The 23,982-nt window shown below is 39.7% G+C and overlaps 1 protein-coding gene across 1 annotated transcript in view; it reads right to left on the bottom strand.

Moving 5' to 3' along the window:
- KIF18A (kinesin family member 18A) overlaps positions 1-23,982 on the bottom strand; it is a gene marked incomplete at its 5' end in the record, with an annotated part of 117,669 nt that overhangs the window by 28,231 nt on the left and 65,456 nt on the right. Inside the window, 6 exons of the mRNA XM_089654953.1 lie at positions 736-974; positions 3,314-3,435; positions 8,067-8,231; positions 11,014-11,176; positions 22,011-22,117; positions 23,207-23,281. Of these exons, the coding sequence (XP_089511079.1) occupies positions 736-974; positions 3,314-3,435; positions 8,067-8,231; positions 11,014-11,176; positions 22,011-22,117; positions 23,207-23,281 (871 nt within the window). The remainder of the gene's footprint in view (positions 1-735; positions 975-3,313; positions 3,436-8,066; positions 8,232-11,013; positions 11,177-22,010; positions 22,118-23,206; positions 23,282-23,982) is intronic.

Below are 23,982 nucleotides of genomic sequence, written 5' to 3'. Positions count from 1 at the left end.
CTTCAGGGGTATACATACTTGCTGTCTTTTTATTAATAGAAACAACTGATTGATGTATTTAAAACAAATTTCAGACACTGTACCAATGAACCATTTGTAACAACTAAAAGCCCCAAATAGGAGCTTCTATAAAGTCAGCAAGCGTCCACAGAGCTGTTCATCCTGTTTTATTACGTTACAGCTTTAAAAGAGTTTAGAACACATTTCCAGCATTCAAAACAGCTAAAGGTAACCCATCTCCACAGCAAAAAAAAACAAAACAAAAAAACAAACAAAACAAAAATAAAGCTTTAGCCTAATTGTTACTATGCAAGTTCCTCTCTATCAGGAATTTGAACTGTGTGCCCATTGCCGCAAACCATAAGCTTTTTTTTTTTTAAACTCACAAAGCTACCACCACACAGTGTCTCTGTCTGCAGGCCACCACTCACTGGTTTCCCCAACATTTGAGAGACTATGAGCAGCTAGCGCCAACTAAAAAAAAAAAAAATATACCTTTAGCATGGTTAGAACAGTGTCCTAGGACTGTCTGCATCCTACTGGACTACTTGGAACCCACTAGATGTAGTGATCAAGTGTACCTCTCGTAAGAATTTTTTTATCCTGCATATTTTGCAGAAAACAAAAAAAGGAGCAAACAGTGTAAAATTGACATTTAGTTCTTTGCTCAGCTGTGTGAATGTGGCCAGCCATGGCATTACACAGCAAATCGATAAACAGCAGAAATAATCTTACGGCATGGTGTAGTCTGCGTGTACAAGAGTGGTGGGAAGGAAATGATTGATGCAACATCTGGTAATTCTGATTTGTTGGGGTCTTCAACAATTGTCTGATCCGCCCACACCACGGCCTTTTCCCTCTGTACCAAGTGCTCAACCTCCTGGTAATCAGACTCTACAAGAGCACTGGATAATCCGCCTTTTTTTAACATTTCATATTGTCTTCTGAAGGCTGGCAGTAGAGAGTTGAGCAACCTAAATTGAAAACAGAAGATAATCAATTAGATCTTCATTCTTAGAAGAAGAAAAAAGTATATATGTATATATATATATATATATATATATATATATATATATATATATATATATATATATATATATATATATATATATATAAAATCTCTCTCTAACTACACTACAGACAAATTTGGATTACAAAAACGTTTGTAAAATGACACAACCAAAAGCTGCAATATGATCGGTTGAATAACTTTTATGCTCTTATGCAAACCTTTCCCTTAATGATTTCAGGGGTCTAGTCTGATACAGAAATCAAATTCAACTCAACCTAAAACTTTTTTTTTTTTTTAGTTTTGAACAGAACTTAAAAATGTTTCAGTCAAATTGTTATTGCTGTTTATTACCCAGTTGGGGAGATTTCACCTCACTTCCCATTTTGGCTGAAGTTGGGCTATAATCTCATTGTATGACAAAGGATGATAATTTAACTGTATGAAATGACAAAAATAGTCCTTACTTTACAGCTGTTACAATATTGAAAAGCTTTTTTTTTTAACGCAAACTATATGCCTTTGTAGTGAAAATTGCAATAGTATTTCCTTACCAGTGCTAAATGTTTATGATATATTTTCTCAATCTTTAAAAATGCTAATAGGTATTGCACAAGACACTGCCAGACATCCAAAGCTGCTTATTTGGTGTCTATGTGAGCAATCAGGGACAGCAGCAAGAACAAGACAAGCATCATAGATGTCCTGCCCAAGATATGACTATGGTAGAATGTCTAGTGTACTCATGGAAGGGGAATATGGAAATCCACCACCAGAGCAATGTACCATTTAAGAGATTTTAATGAGAAACAGTCTGAAAGGTGCATTAGTAAGAATCTGAGTCTACACTTATAAGTGGGTAAAATAATGCAGCCTTACCCATCATGGACAAGTGTTTGTGCTGTCATTTGGTTGTACTCCCTCCCCATCGCATGCAAATGTCTGCTCAAAGTCAGGCTGTAAGGCCCTTATGGAGGCTGACCTCAAGGCTGATATCTAACACTCTCCAGGATGCTGGAGGATAAAACCATCAATTAAGCCTTAGAGCAGTAGTAAACCTAAAGTCAAATAAGTATTATATTGCAGCTTAAAAATTAGATGTGATGGCTGCATTTATTTTCTTTTCATTTATTTTTATCTGAATATCCAACCAGTAAGTCTGTTGTTTAAAAAGATCATTCTCTCCTTTCTCTCCTGCAGATGTATCATTTACAAGGATGAGGTAAACCATTCAGCACTGGCACAGATGCTTACAATGATCAGTTTATTTATGTAAAACCTTTATCCCAAAAGGAACAAAACTGTTTGCTGTAACTGTTTATACAATGTTAGCTGGAGTTTGGCTTCAATTGTTAGTCTAATTTAAAACTGCTAGTGCATCTAACACTTGACTACCTCTAGATTAACAATGCTCCTGTACCCCTTTGCTCCTTCATCCCGAATGGGGGCACTGTAATACAGGAGGTGTGTTACTAGCCAGATCACCAGATGAAAAAAAAACAAGAATAAAAACTAATGCAGCCACCACATCTAATTACTGGTAAATCATGTTACGTTTTTGGTTTGGGGTTTAATACCACTTTAATATGTATGTTGGGGTTAAAAAAAAAAATACATCTACCCAACGCATACACATTTCTCCATGTTGAATTCCTTTAAAAACGCTACAGTGATCTGCCAGAAATCCACTGTGCACCTAGCTTCCTGTTTGGACCTATCTTGCACCGAAATCCCAACCAGCATCAACAGCTTTGCATGTTAGAACAGAGACCTCTGCCTTATTCTCCTCCCCGCTCTGTCCCCACAACACATGCATACATCAATTTCTTTACCAGCAAAATAATGCTGCCGTCTTAGAGAAAGAGCTCCTGGGAGATATAATTCTGGGGGAGTGCTTACAGCAATAGGACCTGAGCACTCCACAGCTGCAGCTGAAAGAATTTGACAATCCTGGTGATGCCACAAGATAACATTGAAAGAACCTTTGTAAATGACATTCAGCCTGACGTTTTTACTTTGACAGTAGGAGAATAAAATAAAAATCAAGTATTCCCTGAAAAGGTATGCATACATTATATGAATTTAAGGATGGAGATACAGACTACTAGAACTCACTGGTGTCTGGTTCTCTTTAAGCTGGCAGTAAATGGAATATGTGGGATATTGGAACCAGAGGATAGCCAAATGCAAAAGTCTAGTCTCTGTGTGGTCAACTAGCTGGTGCTTTCAGTATAATGCCTGAAGAGGAATACAGACGTAAAAGGCATACAATACAATGGAAAAATAAACATTTATTTCACTTACTTTTCACTATGTCTGTGTTCTCGTTCTTGAAGGCATACTAGCCTATTCATGTGATCAATCTGAGATTTTAAATCTTTTACCTCTAATTTTAAATGGTAGCACTTCAAATCTTTAGAAAGCTCCTGTAGCCAAAAAAATATAAATAAATAAAAAATGGCGTTCTCACTTAAACTGAACTATTGCATTCATTATTACCCACAGACAAAGACAATCAGCAAGAGATTATGAAATGCCCAACTACTTCTAGGCCTTTACAATTAACTACTGGTAGGGATAAATTATTAATGAAAATGTCACAGGAGCTATTTATAGAAAAGGATCATGGCTACTCTGCAAGAGAAGCTTATGAAATATTAACAAATGAAATCTGTGAATAACCCAGAACCAATGGAAATTAACTTAAAAATAGAATTATTAGGACTGCAGTTTATACTAATGTACGATTTCTGCTCACACGGCTAAGCCAGCAAAAAACCCCAAAACATTATGGAAAGCAATTAAGAATTTTTTGAGTGCTAAGACTACAGAATGCTTGGGGTTTCTCTGTATTAAAAGTTCAGCACAAACAATAATGGCTATGGAAATGTAAATCAAACTTGGAAAAACACAGGGAATTGTTCCTAAGCTCAGTTTTGGTTTTATTTTTTTAATGGGCAGCACAGAAATTATAAAAATAAAAACTGCAGATCTAGCTTATGTACTTCCCTATTGCCGCTTTCCCATGCAGACTCACCTCTATGCAATCCAACAACAGACCTCATCCAGACTGAATGAGGGCCAGCATCATTTAACACGCATCCTATGAATTCAGGGCATCCTGGGCCTTACCTCTGAGGGAAATCACCAGTGGCTTTCATTCACAGCACAATGATGCAAGGAACAGTGCTGATGTCATGCCATTGACACCCTTTGTGTCACTGAGAACTACACATTGCCAGAGACCAGGCAAAAAATGAAGACACTACAGGGTTTATTTACTAAAGCTGGAGATATCAAAATCAGACTCCCTTCTGCATGGAAACCAATCAGCTTCTAACTTCAGCTTGATCAATTAAGCTTTGGCAATAAAACCTGGAAGCTGATAGGCTTCTATGCAAAAGTGAGCCTGATTTTGCACTCTCCACCTTTAGTAAATAAACCCCTACGTGTCAAGCGACCCTCCTAAAGACATTTTAAAAAAATATGCATTAAAGGAAAGAATTCGGTGAGGGGACAAAGTTAGGGATAAACTGTGTTCCCTGTAGGCCATCAGCAGAAGACATGTTCGGGCTTTTAGTTTTAGCTCCCTTGTGCCTGTAAACCACCACTAGTGAGGGGGATCTCCATTGGGATAGCCCTAGTTTTGGACAGCAGAACGGAAGGGGTTTTTCATATAAAGAGACGGTGCTGCTATAACTCAGGCATCGACCATGTTTCTGTGTCTCTTTGGGAGATGTAAAACAGAAATGCAGCAACCTACTGCATGTGTTCCTGGCAGAGCAAGTGGGCAAGAATGAGTCATCTAGGATGTGTGATGTAGTTACCTCTTCCTTCTGAGACTACACCTATAGAAATTTTGTTTCAAATTTGTTTTTAGAATGTTTAATTATCTAAGAGTCAAAAGGGACAAATTGACAACAGGTTTCTATCATAGCAAGAAAAAACAGGGATGCAACATTGTTGTCGAGTCTTATAGTAACAAATACATTTTTAATCATTTAAAAGGCTCCCAGTCAAGAAATATACCAGGGATGCTCTTTTCAACATTTAGCCCTGCTGTGGGCAAGCAGCAGGGCTCACCTGTCAAGTGAAAACATTTGGACGGCAGCGCTGCCACCCAAATGCTTTCTCACAGTCCACCACACAAATTTAAGGTTTGACATGTTGGATATCTATTCGGTGGAGCCTCATTTTTTATATTCTACACAAAATAGGGTAATTTATTGCTTTTTTGTGTCCTACAATTAATTTAAGTATTTTTTACTGAAATTTAGCCTTTTCTAGACCTTTGCAGTAATATCGCATGACAAAAAATTGGAACTACCACTATTTTATTTTCTAGTGTCTTTACCTTCAGGAAAAATATGTTTGGGGGTTTTGTGTAATCTTCAAGCCTAAAATTATTTTTTTAAACGTGTGCAAAACACACAAAAATGGCTCCAGCATCAAAAAGGATAAGCCCAACACTCCCCTTCCCTGACTAGCACCCAATCAATGCTCATTACACTGCATGGCCTCTCCCCTCCCTGCTAGTTCCTGGGTGCAGTGCTGGAGACAGGCTCGGCAGGGAAGGGGAGTATCGGGCTTATCCTTTATCCTTTTTGATGCCAGAGCCATTTTTGCGTTTTTTTTGAATACGTTTAAAAAATAATTTTAGGCTTGAAGATTACTCAAAACCCCCAAACAGGAGGAGGACAAACAGCACAAAGTTAAAAAGAAAAAAAAAAAATGAACCGTTCACCATAAAGTTGCTTTTGATTTTAAAAGTCCCAGACATTCCTAACAGCACATCAGATTTAAATAAGGTTTTGGTTAAAATGTATATTTTTTTATTAGGACAAGTAGAGTGTCCTAATAAAAAAAAATTGGAACTACCACTATTTTATTCTCTAGCGACTTTACCTGCAGGACAAGTAGATTGGGACACTGATTTAGTCCTCAAACAAGTATTTTCAAAAATGTCTACACCCCTGTATTCTTTAACTATGACAAGAGTATGTGCATAAGATTAGGTATAAGTACACATTTTGAACATGCTACACCAATATTTAGGGTGCAATATGTTCAGCACTCCCCTGCCATATGACAGCAGGAAGGGTTCCTCTCCCCCACAGCCACATTTTAAAATTGGCACAGCTCTGCAGTGATCGATGAATATACTATAAATCCCAGCTGCTAATGCGGCAGATGGACTTGTAGTTTCAATGGACTGCAAGTGTTCTAATCAGTGCGCCCTTAGTCCATCCACACTGAAAGCCCATACAGAGGTACAGGTAGAAAGCTGGAGGGAGAGTGTGGAGGAGCCTGCCATTACACTCATGATCCACTGATCCAGTAGAATAAAAAATAAAAGAATGCACATTTTTTTTAAACTTGCAAAATATATGCATTTATTATTTTTTGTTATAGGTGAACCTATCCTTTAATCTGGAAGTATAATGTTCTTTAATAAGAAAGGCTGTTTGTTCCTCCAAATTGGAGACACTGATAGGGTATTCAAAGGAATTAGTCATTCAAAATTGGTCTAGTCCATGCAGGCACCATCATATGGTCAGAAAAGCGATTTATACAAAAAAAAAAAAATGTTCATACCATAAATTAATTTAACTCCTAAATCCTCTGCCCAATAATTCACAGTATGCCACACACTGCTGAATACAATAGCCAGGAACTGGTGTTACATACAGGGAAGCCCTGTCTTACCTTATTCATCTATCTATTATAGGTCCAGGCTTGGCCTGTCACAGTGGCCATACCCCCCAAAAGGGTCTTCAGGGTCTCAGAACTATAGATATGGACCATGGCCCTGAACCTGTATAGCACCCAGCAGCTAACCTCATATGTTGCACTTCGTGCCAAGGCAATTGCCTGGTGCAGGATCCAGTGCCTGAAGCAAAGTCTACGGACCAACCCCATAGTCAAGTACAGTTCCGGAGCTATAGACCAAGGGTAACCAATCTAGAAACTGCTAGTGGGCTCTAGGCAATAAGCATTCAGGTTTTGATAGAAGCTTCAGAGGAAACAAAAAAATTAAAAGAAATACACACCTCCTGGTCCATCACCTAAGGATGCTAGGGAAAAAACTGGAGCCTCATTGAGTGGGCAAGGTTATATGGGAATGCTGTGGAGCTTCCGTAGCAAGATTTTTGCCAGTGTGCAAGCACCTGAAGGTAGGCAGCATGTACCCATGGACTATGAATACCAGTTCTTTGTCATGTATGATTGAAATACAGTATTCTCAGCCAGCCGTTTCACTTTACAACAGTAGAGGTCAGCAGCAGGAGAGGCTAGTATTACTATAATACATTGGTGGATTTTGTTTTACATTCTGGAGAATGAAGCAGGAGTGAGGATCCCAGACAGTCACATATTTGCAGCGGCAAAAGGTGGGCTTTAACACCCACACATCGCGCATATGTGCACTCTCAGTACAAAGTCCGAACTGTTGCAGACAGCTCTCAGTCCAGGTAACAGATCAGTAGTCAGCAGGTCTGCTTACAATTATGTAACCATTGTGACAGTGGTCACATGTTCGCCAATCCTTCCCCCTGGCCGCTGCCCCTAGGCGGTCAGAATTTTTTAAAGAGACGCTGGGACAGGTGGGATAATCAAATTAGAACTAAAGGAAAAACCTTTTTTTCATTTTGGATAAATTAAGGCAGGTTATAACCTTGGGTAGTTTTTTTTTGCCATGTGTCCCATTTGATATTTTCTTCACTTCCTGTTCCATAGTGAAAACAGGGAGAGGAAGATCCCTCGAAACAGAGTATCCCAGGTGTCACCAGAACTAGTGTCCCCAGTGTAGGAATTCCCCTGTATTGCCAAAATGTGTGATTTTCTTTTACTTTCAATTATAACTGTAAAAAGAACAAACAGAGAGGTTGAATCTCCCAAACAGGGACACAGGCAGCAATAAAAACCTGACGTGTTCTTATTCCTCTCCACTCTATCCAAAACTAGTAAAAAGTTTTGCCTTTAAAACAAAGATTTGTAAACATAAAAATATACAAGAAACATGACTGAAAAATGCAGAATTTCTAGAAGCCGTTATTACCTTTGGGATCTGATTGTCTGATCCCAACAATTTCATTTCATTTTCCACACGATGGAGCCAATGTGTATTCTCATCAAATCGTTTCAGCTCTTCTTCCTTTCTCATCTGTAAGAGGTTTTGCTTGGCTTTCAAAGCTTCCAGCCTATGATTCTTCCTATTTGTAGCCTGAAAAACAATTGCATTGCAATAACAATTTTGAACATACATTGTTAGTTCAATGTTTTTCTTTTTATTAGTGGGGTAGTGTTAGTACCTCTATCAGTGTTTTATTCACTGCAGATGCCTCCTAACGATATAATCTAGATGGGGGGAAATCACCAATGGGAGTAGATATAGCAATTAAATGAAAGCAGAACTAAACCCACCGATTTACAGTAACTGTGTCCAAAAAAAGTTAATTCACAGCATGCCTTTCATTTAATGGTTACAGTTACTAGTGTGCTTATGTTAGCTCTCAGGTGAACTGTCAAGCCATCAAATGGCTGGTGTTATTGCTGACCACATGTGCAACACCGTGGCAACTGCAGATCAAATAGAGGCAAAGGTGGCAGCATCCTTGGCTGTAAAGGAGAGGAGGGTATTTAAAGCCCAAATCAATTACTAGTTGTGTTTTTGATTGGCTGTTGAGCTACAGAAAGCAGAACAAAAAAACTGATTTTCCCTTCCGCTCTGTACCTTGGGCAGCTTGAATTGAACGCATAAAAGAAAAAAATGCATAGGCAGAAGTTAAATGCAACTTGCACATCAGACAGATTCTGAACTACACAGAACTAAAACTATATGAAAGACTTCCAATTTTAATGTAAAAGTGAAGTTTAACCCTGTTCTTTGATATTCTTATGTCAGTGCAGTTGGACTGCCAAGACACAAGCAGGTAATACAAGTAGTTACCAACCAGAAATCTACTTTTATTGGCTAGGTTAGGGGAAACTGCAAACTGATTGCTATGAGTCCAAACATCATTGATGGGAAAGCTTCTCCCTGGACCGCCTCCCCCATCAGGTGTTCTGGGAATTCCTTCAGGAATTTCACTTGGCTCTCTTCCTGTCACGAAGCTGTTGTCTCTATAGTTACTCTGACATCATCTCAGGTATGAGAGCGAATTATAAAACATATTAAACAGAAACAGCTGCCAAGCTAAACTCGAGCAAAAATACAGCTTAGCATTGTCAGATGGCAGGTTGCCACTTCACAGGAGTTTACATTTTAATCTGAGCTCAAGATGGCGTACCGGTTCATAAAAAACATCAAAATCAAATATGCCAACATATGGTCTTCTCACCAATTCAGAGTTCTGTAGCTAAACTTTCAAGAATTAAGGCAGTTCAGAGATGCCAACCATATGTCCATTGGAGGCAAATAGCCCTGTTCATTGAAATTTTTCTAGACATCCATAAAGCACTTCGAAGCCACAATTCCCACCTTTTACATATTTTTCCAACTGGTATATTGGCTAAACATCTTCATTTTCTCAGTTTCAATTAAAGTATATGCCTAAAAAACCTCTCTGCAATACATGCAAATTTCCCAGGTTTAGTCACTTTAAAAACACTGCAAGTACAGAAAAATACATGATGATTTGCCAGAAATCCAGCAAGCTCCTACCTACCTGTTTGAGCTCACAACACTATCTTTGCTGCAATAAAATCCCAACCAGTGTTAGCCCTGCCCAGTTCTCCCCAAATGGGTACTTTGTAGTGCCACCAGGAAGGAGACAGGGCTGACAACACTGAGATTTGGTGTAGCAAAGGCACAATGTTGTCAGCTTTAATGGAAAGTTAGGGGCTCTCTAGATTTCTGGAAGGGTCAACATGCTCTTTATGCAGCATAAAAAAACATGGGGAAATGTTCACGCATTGAATAAATATACTAAATATGTTTTTAGGTAGCTGAAGTCAAATGCAAATTTCTCTGTAAATATCAACTTAGTCCTCTACTGATCTGTGAGGGAGGCAAGACCAAGTTCAACTTTTACAATTAAAGTCTAAAATTTAAACTACCTATGCTTCCTAGTCTAATCTCTTTGACATGCATTTTTTTTTTTTTTTACTGACAGTAACCCCTTATGTAAGTTGAATGACATGGGTAGTGTTTCCTATCAACTTGTAGAGAACTTCAAGTAACTGAAGGAAAAAAACTTTTTTTTTTTTTTAGTTATGGATATAGTGGGAGGATTAGAGCACTTGTCATTTTTTTAAGAAGGGGGAAGATGATCAGGTCTGTCTTTGTGCAGACAGCGTGCAGTGAGTGTGCTCTCAGCACAAACAACAGCCATCCAGTAACGCATATGTGTAGTGTGTGGGCATAAAAAAAATGCACCCTTTGGTCATCGCACATGTCTTGCCCGGTTGCAAAGGGATATAACAAGGCACAAAAACACAGCACATTCTAGGTGTCTGGTTCAAACATTTAGCAAAAGATGATGGATTCTCAGAGCACAATGGTTAGCTAAAGAGTGAGTACAGAAAGGGGGAAACTTACTTTAAGGCTGTTTCATTGCAATCCAAGACACAGCAGTCTGATAAAGGATGGGTTATGGTTGTGATGACTCCATTCTGCTAATCATGGGCATCTTTCAGCACAGCTGAAAGTTATAAACAACTGTACATGTTGAACTGCCTGCTTGACACTGGGCTCACATTTCAGTCCTGACAGCAGCAAACTTCAACTAAATAACAACACAAACAGCTATCTCTGAGAGGTACTGCTGCACTATAATAAAAAAAATGAAGATTCAGATATTTACAATTGTTCCCACTTGACTGGCAAGTTTTAATTGCATTTTAATTTAAATGATTAAAACAAAACAGGAGACGCTGCATGCTAATACCTTGGCATTTAATCTCCCTTTAGCCTTTTAAAATGTTTAATTTTACACAGGTTACAAAAGCTAAAGAAGTTAAAGAGCTGGAGTGTACTTCATGACATTTCTTGGTGAAGAGCTCACCTTCAATGCTTGCTCTTGAGAGCACAGCATTTGTATTTGGTCAAGGTACTGCTTCTGGTAAATGGACTTCAGCTCATTTTCCTTCAGTTGCATCTCCAAGTAGCAGTAGGCAGCCCTTATTTCCTCTCTGTTGCTAAATAGAGAGTGAAGAATCTCTCTAAACCTGGAATTACAAAGGCAAATAAGATGTTAGTCAAATGTACAAACTGTATTACAACTGCATTTTGGTTAAAAGGTAAAACAGTTGAATAGCCAACTAGATTCTTAAATCTCTTGGTAAATCTTTGCACCTGAATGTTCATTAGCTGCAGTAATTATTACAGAAGTCTTTCCCGTTTAAGCTCGGTTTACACTGCTGCGACCTGAAAGTTGTGAGACTTGCGGTGCAACTTTGCCGAGTGACAATGCAATTTGAGTAGGACTTTGATGCGTGACTTTCATGCTATGCGACTTTGCCTGGGTAATCTTCCTGTAGTGTTGGATCCAAAAAACATCAATATAGATGAGGATCTGACAGGAGGCGACTTCCATTAAAGTCTATGGGCACAAGTCGGAAAGGTTAACATGGGATTTAGCATGTCATGTGACTTGGGGGTCTCAAGTCGGATCCCAAGTCGCAGCAGTGTGAACCAAGCCTTAGGAGTTCACTTTACTGTACATTACACAAACAGATGGTGTATAGAACGCCCCCTGAAAATGCCATTTTCTACTTGTGTGACTGGCTTACTGATTTTTACAGAAGTCTACATGAAGATATAGTCAGATTTTTGGCATCTTCTGCAACCAACATAATATTTTTGGTGAGACACTCTCTAACGGAAATCATGACTAAAGGGATGCAGAGCCTGCCAATTTCCTCATTCGAGCCCTGCAGGTGTAATAGCTGATAATGATATCACTCCCATACAGATTTGCTCTGCACTTGGACACATAGCAATTTCTTCAGAACAAAGGATGTTAAAATCCTTGCAATATACATAAATCATCCAGAGGGGAAATTTCTCAACAAAAGTAGAGTTACTCTTTAAGTAGATGTACTTAAAGAGGGAAAAAGGTGCCAGCATCTCTGGAAAGGACCAGGGCTCCCCTGGGAGGCAGCAGCATGAGAAAAGAACAAAAGATAATTGTAAAAGATTAAAATGATACAGTTAAAATGACTTTGTAAGACTGAAGGTCTGTACAGGAAACTATTTGATTTATTTATTCTAGAAAAGCATTTAACTGGTGGTATTAGAACCAAACAATGGAGTTATAGGACTGGATCTACAAACTACAATTTAAGGATTCTCTGCATTAATAAATATGAAATACGCTTAACGTGCTGAATGACATGCAAGTAACATTGACAGTAACTATACCCCTAAATTCCAAATATTTGATAGCACAAAAACAAAAGCAACATATCTTGCTAGTTCTAACTAGCTTGTGTATATGTGATTTGCCATTTTTATTTAATATATATGATAAAATCCTCATGTTTTTGGACAATCTAGCAAATGAAGGTATACTAAACAATCCAAAATGGGGAAAAAAAAAAAAAAAAAAAAAAAAAAAAAAAAAGCTTCAGAACCCCTGTTCTACAACTCCGAGATCACAAATATCACTATCTTAACCTATAAAAATCATGAGCTAGGTATAAATGTGACTCTACTGTGTTCCACAGTCTTGGGAGAATTTGAACTCGTTCCAATAACACCATGCTTTCCAGTGTTGCTCCTCTTTCTGTATAATAGCTGCCAAAACTGCCTCCATCAGTTGGATATCATTAATCACAGAAACTATTGTCCTATTGTGGGGGGTTTAGTTCCACATCTGAGGTATGCAAATCCTAGCAGTATTAAGTGGACTAGAAGCAATTTCTTAGTGTTTTGGGGGTATCGGAGTTAGTAGGTGTAGTAAAAATGCCTCAGGTTCATACTCAAGCTGAATGTTCAAAAAACTAAATTTTTTGGACCTTTCCCAAAATGGAGATATTTGCAAGCAATGCTAGACAACATGAAGGAGAGTCCGACATTCCTTTTGACATTTCAGACACAATAGTGAGGTGGCTGGAAACATTTTGTGTTAAAAAAAAAAAAGAAAAAAAAAGAAAAAAAAGGGGTACCTTACACCACCTAGTCAATAGTTTATACCCAACCTCCCAAAATCTGCTAGAGATCACTGACTTATGTGCAAAAAATAAAATATGATCCCATTGTTCATCTTTAAGAGAAAAACCTAGATCCATCTCCCATTTATTCAGAAAGGGTGGGACTCGAAAGGAGATTGTACAAGAGAGATAAGGAGTGCCAAAGTGGGGTGGGAAGTCCTCAAAGTAGTTTTCAAGTGTGGAACACATGTTCATGTTAACAGTGTAGGGCTTAATGAAAGAAAGAAAGTAAGTAAGTGTTTAAATTTGAAGAGCCTGCCAGTGTTGTAATAGAGGAGTTATCATTGATTGGATCTCCGAAAGGGATTTCCACCGACCCCAATCAAAGTTTTTGAGCTGGAATTGATTTGAGGTAAGAAAGGTCCTAAAAACGTGGGTCAGAGGCACTAGAAGGGAAGTTTGTGGGGCTAATAACTGGTGACATACATCAGGTTCCCCATAGGAGTGCGAGATGCATCCCCATTTCTACAACACCATAAGAGTATTGCCTATTAATGAATGGAGTCGTACAACAGGGGGGAACGTGGAGTATTGTCAAGGTAAGGTTTTGTACAGGAAATGAGGCTATTCCTGTTCTAAACTCACCCACCACCATGTTTGATCCAGTTAAGGACCCTGCACATATGATCTGCCTGAAGGGTATTTAAAGGGGTTGGGAATTCCCATACTGTCCCAGATCTTAGGTAAAGAGACAATAGGAAATCTCCCGACCCATAAGACCAGCGGACATTAAACGGTAACTCCACTTTCATGGGAAAAAAATAAATAGCACAAAAAAAAATATAGCATATACAAAATTGTGTCAAGTCATATTGTAATTGAATGTTATTTAAAATTGCCTTTCTTTTTCAATCAGCAGCTCTGCAATTTTCTGTAAAATGCAATATGGCTACCTGGAGGTGTTTTGTACAAAAAATGTGTACAGAACACCCCCAGCAACATCAGTTCCTGCTTGTGTGATTAGCTCACCGATTTGTCCAGATGTCTGCACTAAGATACCAGTCAGATTTTAGGCATTCCCCGCCAAAAAAAAAATAAAACATTTTTGGTGAGATACACCTGAAGGGAAATCCCGTATATAGGAATGCAGCAATTTTCTTCATTAGAGCCCTTCAGGTGCAGCTGATTATTTATAACTAGGAACCACTCCCATTCATTTTTCACATGGACACAAACATCCATCTCTTTCTTCAGAACAAAAGGTAGGAATTTGCAAGAAAGTGTGTTAAAATTCCACAGGGGAATGTTTGTTTCTCAACAAAAGTGGAGTTACCCTTTAAAGAACTCTTAACAATGCAGAAAGGTTTTTGGAATATAAACTGAAAGGGTCTATATTAAGTACAGAAGACTCAGAAGAATATATTGTTTCTCCCAAACTATGCATAGGACTGTCTCTGCCAACGTTCTAAATCTGAACAGATCGTTGCCATTAGGAGTGGAAGATTTTCCCTAAAAATATCTGAGATGGCTGGAGTAAACCCCCAAGTACTTGATTTTAGTAGCTGCAAGCGAGAACAGAAAGCTTGCCTAGGTAGTACTCAGTCTTGACTGCGGGACATTCACATTCTAACCTTTGGATTTCCCCACCTTAATTTTGCAGTTTGAGAGAACCATGTAGTGCTGCAGTTCATGTAAAAAAAATGGGGATAACAGTCACCAGTTTCGTAACAGCAGCAGGTCATAATCGTATGCCGCCAACTTGAGTGCCTTGGGTGTGTGTGTGTCTGCCACAGTCTATACCATTAATATCCAGAAGTGTCCTAATGTGACATAGGAGGGGTTCCAGTGATGGAATGAAAATTAAAGGAGATAGGAGACACCCCTGCCAGACTGTCTCCTTCAGAAACTCCCAGTCAACCTGACTGAAAGCCTTCTCTGCATCCGCAGAAATCAGCAAAGACAGGATGTCTTTTGACTGGGCCAAGTGGAGAAGATTCAATACCCTAGTGGTATTGTCCTTGGCTTCCCTAGAGGGCATGAAGCCCACTTGGTCCTATTGGATATGGTGAGGCAGTAAGCAATTCGCTAACATTTTTAAATCTACACTTAAAAGGGATATCGGGTGATAATTAGTACACGATGATGCATCTTTTCCTTCCTTGGGAATAAGGGAGATATACATGCGTAAGGAGTCCTATGGAAAGGGTGCATCTTTTAGTAGAGAGTTAGGGCCATAACAAAATCCTAGGTCAGTAATTCAAAAATTAAAGCTTTAAAGCTGCACACATTTCCTCTTCCATGATAAGCAATTCTAGATTATCCCATGCCTGTGAGGATAACCTGAGCAAGCCAGACTGTTCAAGGAAACCTTTCATCTCGGCCATGTGAACCCCAGAGGATGGTTGGCTCCCAACCTTTGTCAGATTACGGAGTTTACTATAGAAACCACAGAGGCAACTGGCCTCTGTCAGAAGATTTGAATAGCATTGCACCACTGGGTGAGCGCACCCCACTAGCAACAGACCCGCAAATTTCAAAGAGTCTTTCAAAGCAATCTTCCAGGAATGAATTGGTCGGTATTGGGCAAGGGTGACTATGCCCGGAAATACTACCCTTGAGGAATAGGAACCTACTAGCTCATTAATCAAAGATTCAGACAAAGACCGGTGGACAAGTGTGGAAATGAGCATACTGACCCCCCTCGATCTTGAGTTAGGTGAGCAACTGTGATACACCATTGGATAATGAAAATTGGAAAGTTTCTTGGAGGAACACAATCTGTGAAGGCATTTCCCCATTTTCGCAAATTTTTGAGACCACTTTTCTGGGGTATGAAGGCACTGTACATTAAAAGAGGTGTGTGTTATCTCAGCCATTATGTTAGGATGAAATTTGATAATGTCCCTCAACCAAGTGGATAAGACACACCAACTACTGGGAGGGAGGGAGGAAGGAAGGAAGAAAAGAAAATGGGAGGAAGAGGAAGGGATCCATTAACAAAAGACAGAAAAAAAGGAGAGACAAAAGAAGTGAAAGGAAGGGTTAGGGAAACACCATGTTATCACACAGTCCACCCAGGAAGCCACAGATGGCAGCAAGGTCTAAGCAGAGAAAAAGTGGAGACTGTGGGAATATCCACGGGGTCCATCATATGACCACTCTAAGAAATAGGGCCTCCAAGCCTAGCTTCTGCCGGTAAAAGTTAACTGCGAAAGGTGGGAAACAATCCCTCAGCTTTGCAAACCTAAGGCTGATAAAGCACAGCATGTAGATAATAGAACCATAGCAAAACTATGAATATATGAAATATATATATATATATATATATATACACACACACACACACATACACACACACTTCGAATCAAACCAGGACTTTTGAGTTTATATAAAAACAATTTTAAGGAATGCAAACTGCATTTATTTTTCAACATACTCCCCTGCTAGATTTATACACTTACCCCAGCATTTAACTAATGCCTGGAAAGCTTCGACATAGAAAGATTTGTCAGTATGCCTGAACCATCCCAAGACAGCCTGCTTCACTTCATCATCATTATATTCACAGTTCCCACAGAAAGATTTGTCTCTTGTGCAATTTCACGACACGTTATGCGTCGAACCATTCATCACTCAGCTCTGGATCATTGATGGTCCCAGGAACAGAGTTTGAGAAACATTGCTTTAAAACAAAATCTAAGCAGTACAACATTCCCCCCACTGCTTTTCAAAAGAGTATTTCAAGTCACCTAAAGATTTGGTAACCAGATGTTAACCCAGAAATTTCATGAGAAATACATTTTTCACAGATTTGACTTTTATTATGAGTACATTTCACACACTGCAACACAAACTCCAAGCAAAATTGCAAACAAATGCACGTGTAAAAAAAACAAAACCAAACAAACTACACATTGTATTGTTTCCTCTAAATCAGCTTTTCAGAAAGGTGGGAAAAAGCAGTGCAAACCCACAAGGTACAGTTTATGTAGTGTCTGCTTGGAAATCAGAATAAAAACAGGCAGCTTGGTGTTTCAGTGAGATGAGGCAGATTGGTGTGTTACTCAGAAGCCTGGGGATACAGCTGAACTGCTAAGATCCCAGCTGTGCTTCTCTGCTAATGTGCAACAGTAGGTTCTAATGAAAACTGTAGAATGTTCCTGTAATGCTCAGTGCATTCCCTCATACGTGGATGATGATGCTGTTCTGCTAAATTTTTAATACAGAAGAGTCTGCAGCACTCCGAAAGCTTATGTTAAGCGTGCCCTGAGCAAAAGTCAGTGTAATTTTTCATTCACACAGCAGTGCTGTTACAATAATTAAAGGGCTCTTACCCTCATATTTTATTAACTGTGAATTTGCTATATATATGATTTTTGGTTTACATGTTCTGGGTCCTTTGATGTACACCAAGAAAAGGATTGAAGAGTTATTATACATACCTACTTAGGTTACGCCTGCCACCTTCACATGAATGGACAGGCCAAAAAAAGGCAGGAATCCCCATTCAGGTGTAACCCCCAACCCACCATAGCTCAGATAAGCCTCAGTTCTGTAGCTGGCAATGATGGGGAAATATGTTTCCTGTGATGTACCCCATAAAAAAGATTTTTACAAGTAAAACAAAAATCCTTATTTTTTAATCATACATCACAGGACACAAGAGGAATATTTAGGACTACTTGGGATGTCCCAAGGCACTGAACATGAGAGGTGGGCAACACAGAAACAAGGCCAACATGACCAAAACAGAAGAGGGGGTAGCCCACTAGAAAACCCCCTGTATGACCCTTTGCCATAACGAACATCTGCAGAGGTGTACACATCTACCTGGTCGAACGCCATAAACGTGCGGCTAAAAAGGCCAGTTGGAAGCATTACAAACATGAACAACAGAAGCTTGATGATGAATAGCCCAGGAAGCAAAGACTCCCTCGTGAAGAGAGAAGCATACTGACCCACGTGGGGACCCTCAGGTAGCACAAAAAGCAAATCAGACTAGCAAACAAAGCTGTAGACTACAGATAAACACAAACACCTCGAACAACATCCCAGGAGTGAAGAGCATTTTCCTTAGGATGCTCAGGGTAAAGAAAAAAAAAAAAAAAGAAGAAGATGGCAACACAATGTTCTGAGTCAAGCAGGAAAAAGACTGAGGCCTCAACACCACCTGATCCTGGTGAACTTGCAGGAAAGAACAGCCAACTCATATACCCTCAGAGCAGATGTAATGACAACCAAAAAGACAAGGAGCGACAAAGGAATCTCCTGGCAGAGATTCAATGGGAGAAGACTGCAAAACAGACAAGACTAAGGTAAGGGGAACCACACAGGCAAAACAATTATGTGAAACCCTGCACAAAGGCTCTAACCAAGGAGTGAGATACCACCACATGCACAGTATGCTCTGAATTCAGAAAGAACGGGCAAAGATGGAAGTGCCAGGAATGGTGACAGCTCAGCACTGGATGGCTTTGTTTGAAAGGCAAGTCTGTCATAAGGTGGGACAAACATGCAGGGGGCCATAAAATAAAAACAAAAAACACGCCAGGAATGGTTACGACAGAAGGCCAGAATGTGAAGTTATGATCACGTCTTTCTTCAGTATGACTTCTCCTAACTTCTGACTTCACCTTGATGGACGATGCAAGCCACAGATGTGGCACTGTCCAACTGCAGCCTGATGGGAAGATAATGAAGGTGGCCAAAACTAGCGTAGCAGAGCCTGCCAAATAGCCTGTAATTCCAGTATGCTGATCGGCAACTTCTGCTCCTTTGTCAACCAAGTTCCCTGAACAGATAGGTTCTCCAGAACACATCCCCAGCCCAAAAGGCTGGCATCTGTCATCAATACCTTACAACTGATCTGAAGGAAGGATTTCAAGGAATGCAGCACCTGCATGGAAGTCTAAAGCTGATCTGGTCTTGGAATCGGTTGAATTGGCAGAATCAATGAGTCCTGACATTCATCCTAACAGGATATTGAGCTGCATAACTTAAACGTACCTTTTCCAGCACATAAAACACATTTTGACAAAACTGAGGGTTTTTCAAACTCCCACCACAGCCAAATCAGGCTGCCGAATCACTATTTGAAAGGACACTTTAAGGGGGGCTTTTAACCGCTTATCTGTGGCATATTTGGAGGCTAGGACCTCAGCCACCAAGACCATCAAGGTCATCTTTGGGTAAGAAACAGCCAGGTCAACAGGAAATCCAGTGACCTGCATCATTGTTGCCCCAAACAACTCTGATTTCATGTGGCCATGGCTTAGTGAGGGTTAAAAAGGGTAATTGAACCCCAGTGAGGGAGGCGGTCACCCAGCTGAGAGTCAGTCCATGCTGAAAGTCGATATGGCAGTCACCCTGCAACAGACCACCCCCAGCTGCTCTTCACCACTGCAATAGGTCACCCCATTTAGAGGATGCCTGCAAACACCCCATAACACAGGGAAAGAGAAAGGACTGTCACATTGCTCCACTAGTATTGCGAAACAATCACCAGTCCATAGCTGTAGGGCCAGCAGACCAGTCTTCTCCCATTACAACAGGCATGCCTCACAGGGCCTTCAGGGAGTCCATTCCCCACATGGAGGATTACTGCCCTTGACCTTTATAGAGGATGTCAGAAAAGTCACCAGGGACACTGTACACCTGAGATCACAGCCTGCAGAACTCAGAGCCTTCCCGCAAGTATAACAAGTCGCCCCTGCTCTTGCATGAGGGGTAAGAGTACAGTTCTTCTTGGCTTGTTGGCCATAGTGACCAATCTGGATAACACCCACCTCTGCAGTACCAGGATGTAAGGAACAGGACAGGAGTTATGGGAACCATGAATGGGAGTCCACAAAGATCTTCTGAAACAGGGAGACAGATCCATTACCCAAGAACACTAGCTTAAAACTGAGACTTCTCTAAACTGGGAGGGGTTATGCCTGGGTGGAGATTCCTGCTTTTTTTGGACAGTGTGTATTCAACCATATTAGTCACAAATTGCAAAATGGAATTAAGCGTAAAAAATAAATCTGACAGAAGGATTTTTAAGACAATAAATCCTATTGGTCTCATCAGCTTCGCAGCTTCATTTACCGACGATATGTCCAGTTGGTCTACCAAAATAAAGTAAGTTGCTATGGACATTCAAGTTATTTAAGCTGAAGTATTTAATCTTGAATTTGTTCAAGTGGTTCTCTCAGCAGCTCAACACCCCTGCTCCCCTTCCCAGAGCACTGTATTTATAAGAGATTAGAAGGGTGAAAGGTGGAGCAGAGTGGCTATGAAAAGGACTTCTATGTATCTGCTGTGAACTTATTGCTCCAGAGTACCATCAGTTAGAGGTCAATTATTTGTTTTTAAACTCATTTACTGCTTATTAAAGTGATATTAAACCCAAACATTTCTTATATTGCAGCTAACCATTTCTTAGATGTGATGGCTGCATTCATTTTCTTTTAAATTTACCAAAACCATATATTATGGAGGTCAAACTTTAACACTAATTTTTCGGCATGCCCATGCATTACATAGTTGAAGGTAAATCTAAAGGAAATTGAATTAAAAAAATTGTATAATGTATGACCAGCCTAAGTCTGTTTTTCAACAGAACAAGCTCTCCTGCAAATGAAGCAGTTAGAGTGTTGAAACAAAATATTTACTACTGACAGATAGGTCAGCTTTTTACAGTATGTAAACCCTTTGTCCCAAAAGAAAAAACAAAAAACAAACTGTTGCTATAACTGCAGTGTGAGCTGGAGTCTGGCTTCAGTTTGTTAGTTCAATTAACACTTCCATCCCTCCAGACTGACAAGGCTGCTGTCTTCTGTGCCCCTTCATCAAGAGTGGGGGCACTCTAATACAAGAGAAGTATTACTGGCAAAATCATAAGTTGAACACAGAGGGGAAAAAAACCTAAAAAATAGAAAATTAAACCCTTCACACCTAAGGGTAAAACAAATCTTAAAGTCTAAGCACAATTTTGCAACTTTGACATGTTAGCCAAACTGTACATATCAACTACTTTGTGCATCCAGGTGGATTATACTTTGGGTTTTTTTTCAGGACAAAGTTGGCTTTCATTTGGTGGTAAATGGTCATGGATATCTCAAAGAATAACCCAAAATAAATTTCTCCTGCTGCTGAGGATCACAGCAATACCACATATGTTTATGTAAGTTGCTGTTTGTACCCGTAGTACGGCCCAGAAACAATAGCATTTTGCTTTTTTTTTTCTAACCTGCCACTGACACGAATACCAATTTAAAAATGGAAATAGGAAAATAAAATCCTGACAAAAAAAAAAAAAAAAAAATACTGACCCTGACCCAAACACTAACCTGGATCAAATATTGATCTAGATATTTTTATTTATTTTATTAATTTTTTACAAACACTTTTTTCTCTCTCTGAAAGTACAGAGAAATACAATGTATCCCTCTCCTCCATTCAGAGAGAGAAAAAAAAGGGAGGAGGGCTTCAGTGACTGATCACTGATATCCAATCAGAGGCTTTCACAATGATCATGTAACCCGGAAATCGGGAGCTCTCACTGATACCCCGGTCTTTGTGCTGGGAGCGTGCCGTGCGGTGTGCTCCCAGGACAAAGACAGGTACGCAAATAAGCTGCCTCAAAGAAAAAAAAGCCCAGTCCAGTATGGCCGCTAATTCGCATACAGTCGGCACCAAGGAGTTAATGATGCCACCACATCGAAGGATTAGTAAGCTGCAATATATTACACTTTTGGTTTTAATACTGCTTTGAGAATATGTAAATACTTATGTCTACAGCTTGGCCACAGGTTATCTTTAAGAAAGTTCACACAACTACATAGGTTTCCACTTCCTGATTAAAAAAGGAAACCTCCTTTTGAGATATAATTGGGAAAGTCAGCTGTTGCGAACATATATTTACCGCTTAGTTTCAGGACGATCCTGGCTCGCAAGCAACGGATTGTTCTTAGATTGTTCACAAACCTTTTGGTCCTCATAAGTCTTCAACTTCTCTTTCAACATTGCAATCTAAAAACAAATGGGAAATAGTATAAATATCTAAATTTGTTCAGTATCTAAGGTCCTAAATTGTGTGACATGTATTATGCAAATTGCTCTTCACGCTATAGTTAGAAGCCGGTTGTTTTTTTCCCCCCAAGTATCAGCTTATTATCACCATATTTGGTAACTACTATGGGCCCTGTCACAACTAGATAATAGCCCCGAAACAACTGTTCTCAGCATTTTCAAAATAAACCAACTTGAATTGGCCAAGCCTTTTATTATAGATACCTGGAGATAATAGTGTTAAGTTAGGTGTTTTTTGTTATTAATATGCATACTTGTTTAATAAAAACACATGTATGGGTCAGTCAGTGGTATCTTAATTTGAACGTTTGATGATGTACAGAAGACCAATGGCCAATAAAAGCCTTCAGCCACCTTACCAAATAGATACCTAAAGCTAATTTCGCCCAAAATCCAAGCCATCAGTGGACCTGCTGGTATCCTCCTGCCCAATATCCTGAGATCTGAAAACCGAATGAGCTTGGCTGGTTGTAGCTCTTCACCTCCTAAAGCCTTAAAATATGGGCATTCCCACAGAATCCTGCCACTTCTCCAGTGCCATGTCTCCTCATCAATTTACAATGCAGCCCGCTATTCAGGGAAGCTAATGGAAACTGTCAGCTTGTGTTGTGAATGAAAGCCCCTTTCTCCAGCTGCAATCAAATCACAAAAAACACAAATCTGACAACACAAGTCAGGCACTACATTAGGCTGTCTCAGACAAATGTTGTAGCTGCTGCGTGCCATTGTCAGCTTGTCTTTGTGAAAGCCCTTTACGCCAGCTGCAATCATTTACAACACAAGCTGACTGTTTTCACTCTATGTAGAGACCATTGTCAGCAGTCTCCTCTCCCCTGAAGCTAATCACATCACCAGATTGGAGTGCCCTAGAGAATAGGCAAGTATACACATCTTTTCTATACAGGCTAGTTAGTATAGGACTTAGAATGGGGATGGGAGCAAGTTTAAGTTTAGCCTGGACTTCAACTTTAAGCAACTTATTGCACCAAATACTCAGATCTAAGTATCACAGTTTACACACACACATACCTCCTTTTTCTGCTGCTCACAAATCTTAACATACTGACTGATGTGACTGTCCAGACTAACCACATTACTCTTCACCTGTTAACACAAAATAAATTGTAAGCGTATGACGAAGCAAAAAAACAAAACAAAAAGCATACAGTACATTTCTGCAATGTGTGCACATTTCCAAGTGTTGTATCCCTTTAAATGATCTGCAAAATGCAAGACATAAAAAAAATAAGATTTTTGACTTACGAGTACAATCAGTTTCTTGTAGTATAGAATGGGCAAAAGGCTCTTCATTCATTTAGACTGGGTTATTCGCAGCTACCTTCAAGTGACTGGACACTAGCAAAAAATAAAGCTGCAGGGACATCCCCCTTAATAACCCTTGCCACTCCTCGCTAGTTGCAGGTTGTGTGGCAAGCCATAAGGAGAGGACAAGAGTGGAGGGACCCATGTCCTGCACTATACTTCAATTTTTGTGATGCAGGATTGTGGAACCGTATGCGGATGCGTTTTATTGCGATGGGTGGATTGTGATCCTAAAGGCGTCTCACCAGCAACTGTGGGGTCTTGCTGGATCCCCTTAGGAGTTTTTGCAGTTTTGAAAGGATGGGGAGCGCCACATCAGCTTGAACAGACTTTGTAAAAGATTTTTATTGTGTAACAACAAAAACGCATTTCGGGGGCTCAGCACTCCCCCTTCATCAGGATAAAACAGGATAATGCAGGCACTTGGATTGGAAAGGTCTATACTATACTTCAAGAAATAGATTTTAATGATTAAAATTGCT

The sequence above is a fragment of the Staurois parvus genome, unplaced genomic scaffold, assembly GCF_062004578.1.
Source record: "Staurois parvus isolate SC_StPar_1 unplaced genomic scaffold, SC_StPar_1.0 ptg000818l, whole genome shotgun sequence".
Lineage (NCBI taxonomy): Eukaryota > Metazoa > Chordata > Amphibia > Anura > Ranidae > Staurois > Staurois parvus.
The sequence above is the reverse complement of the archived record's forward strand: the minus strand, read 5'-3'. Positions and strand labels throughout refer to the sequence as shown.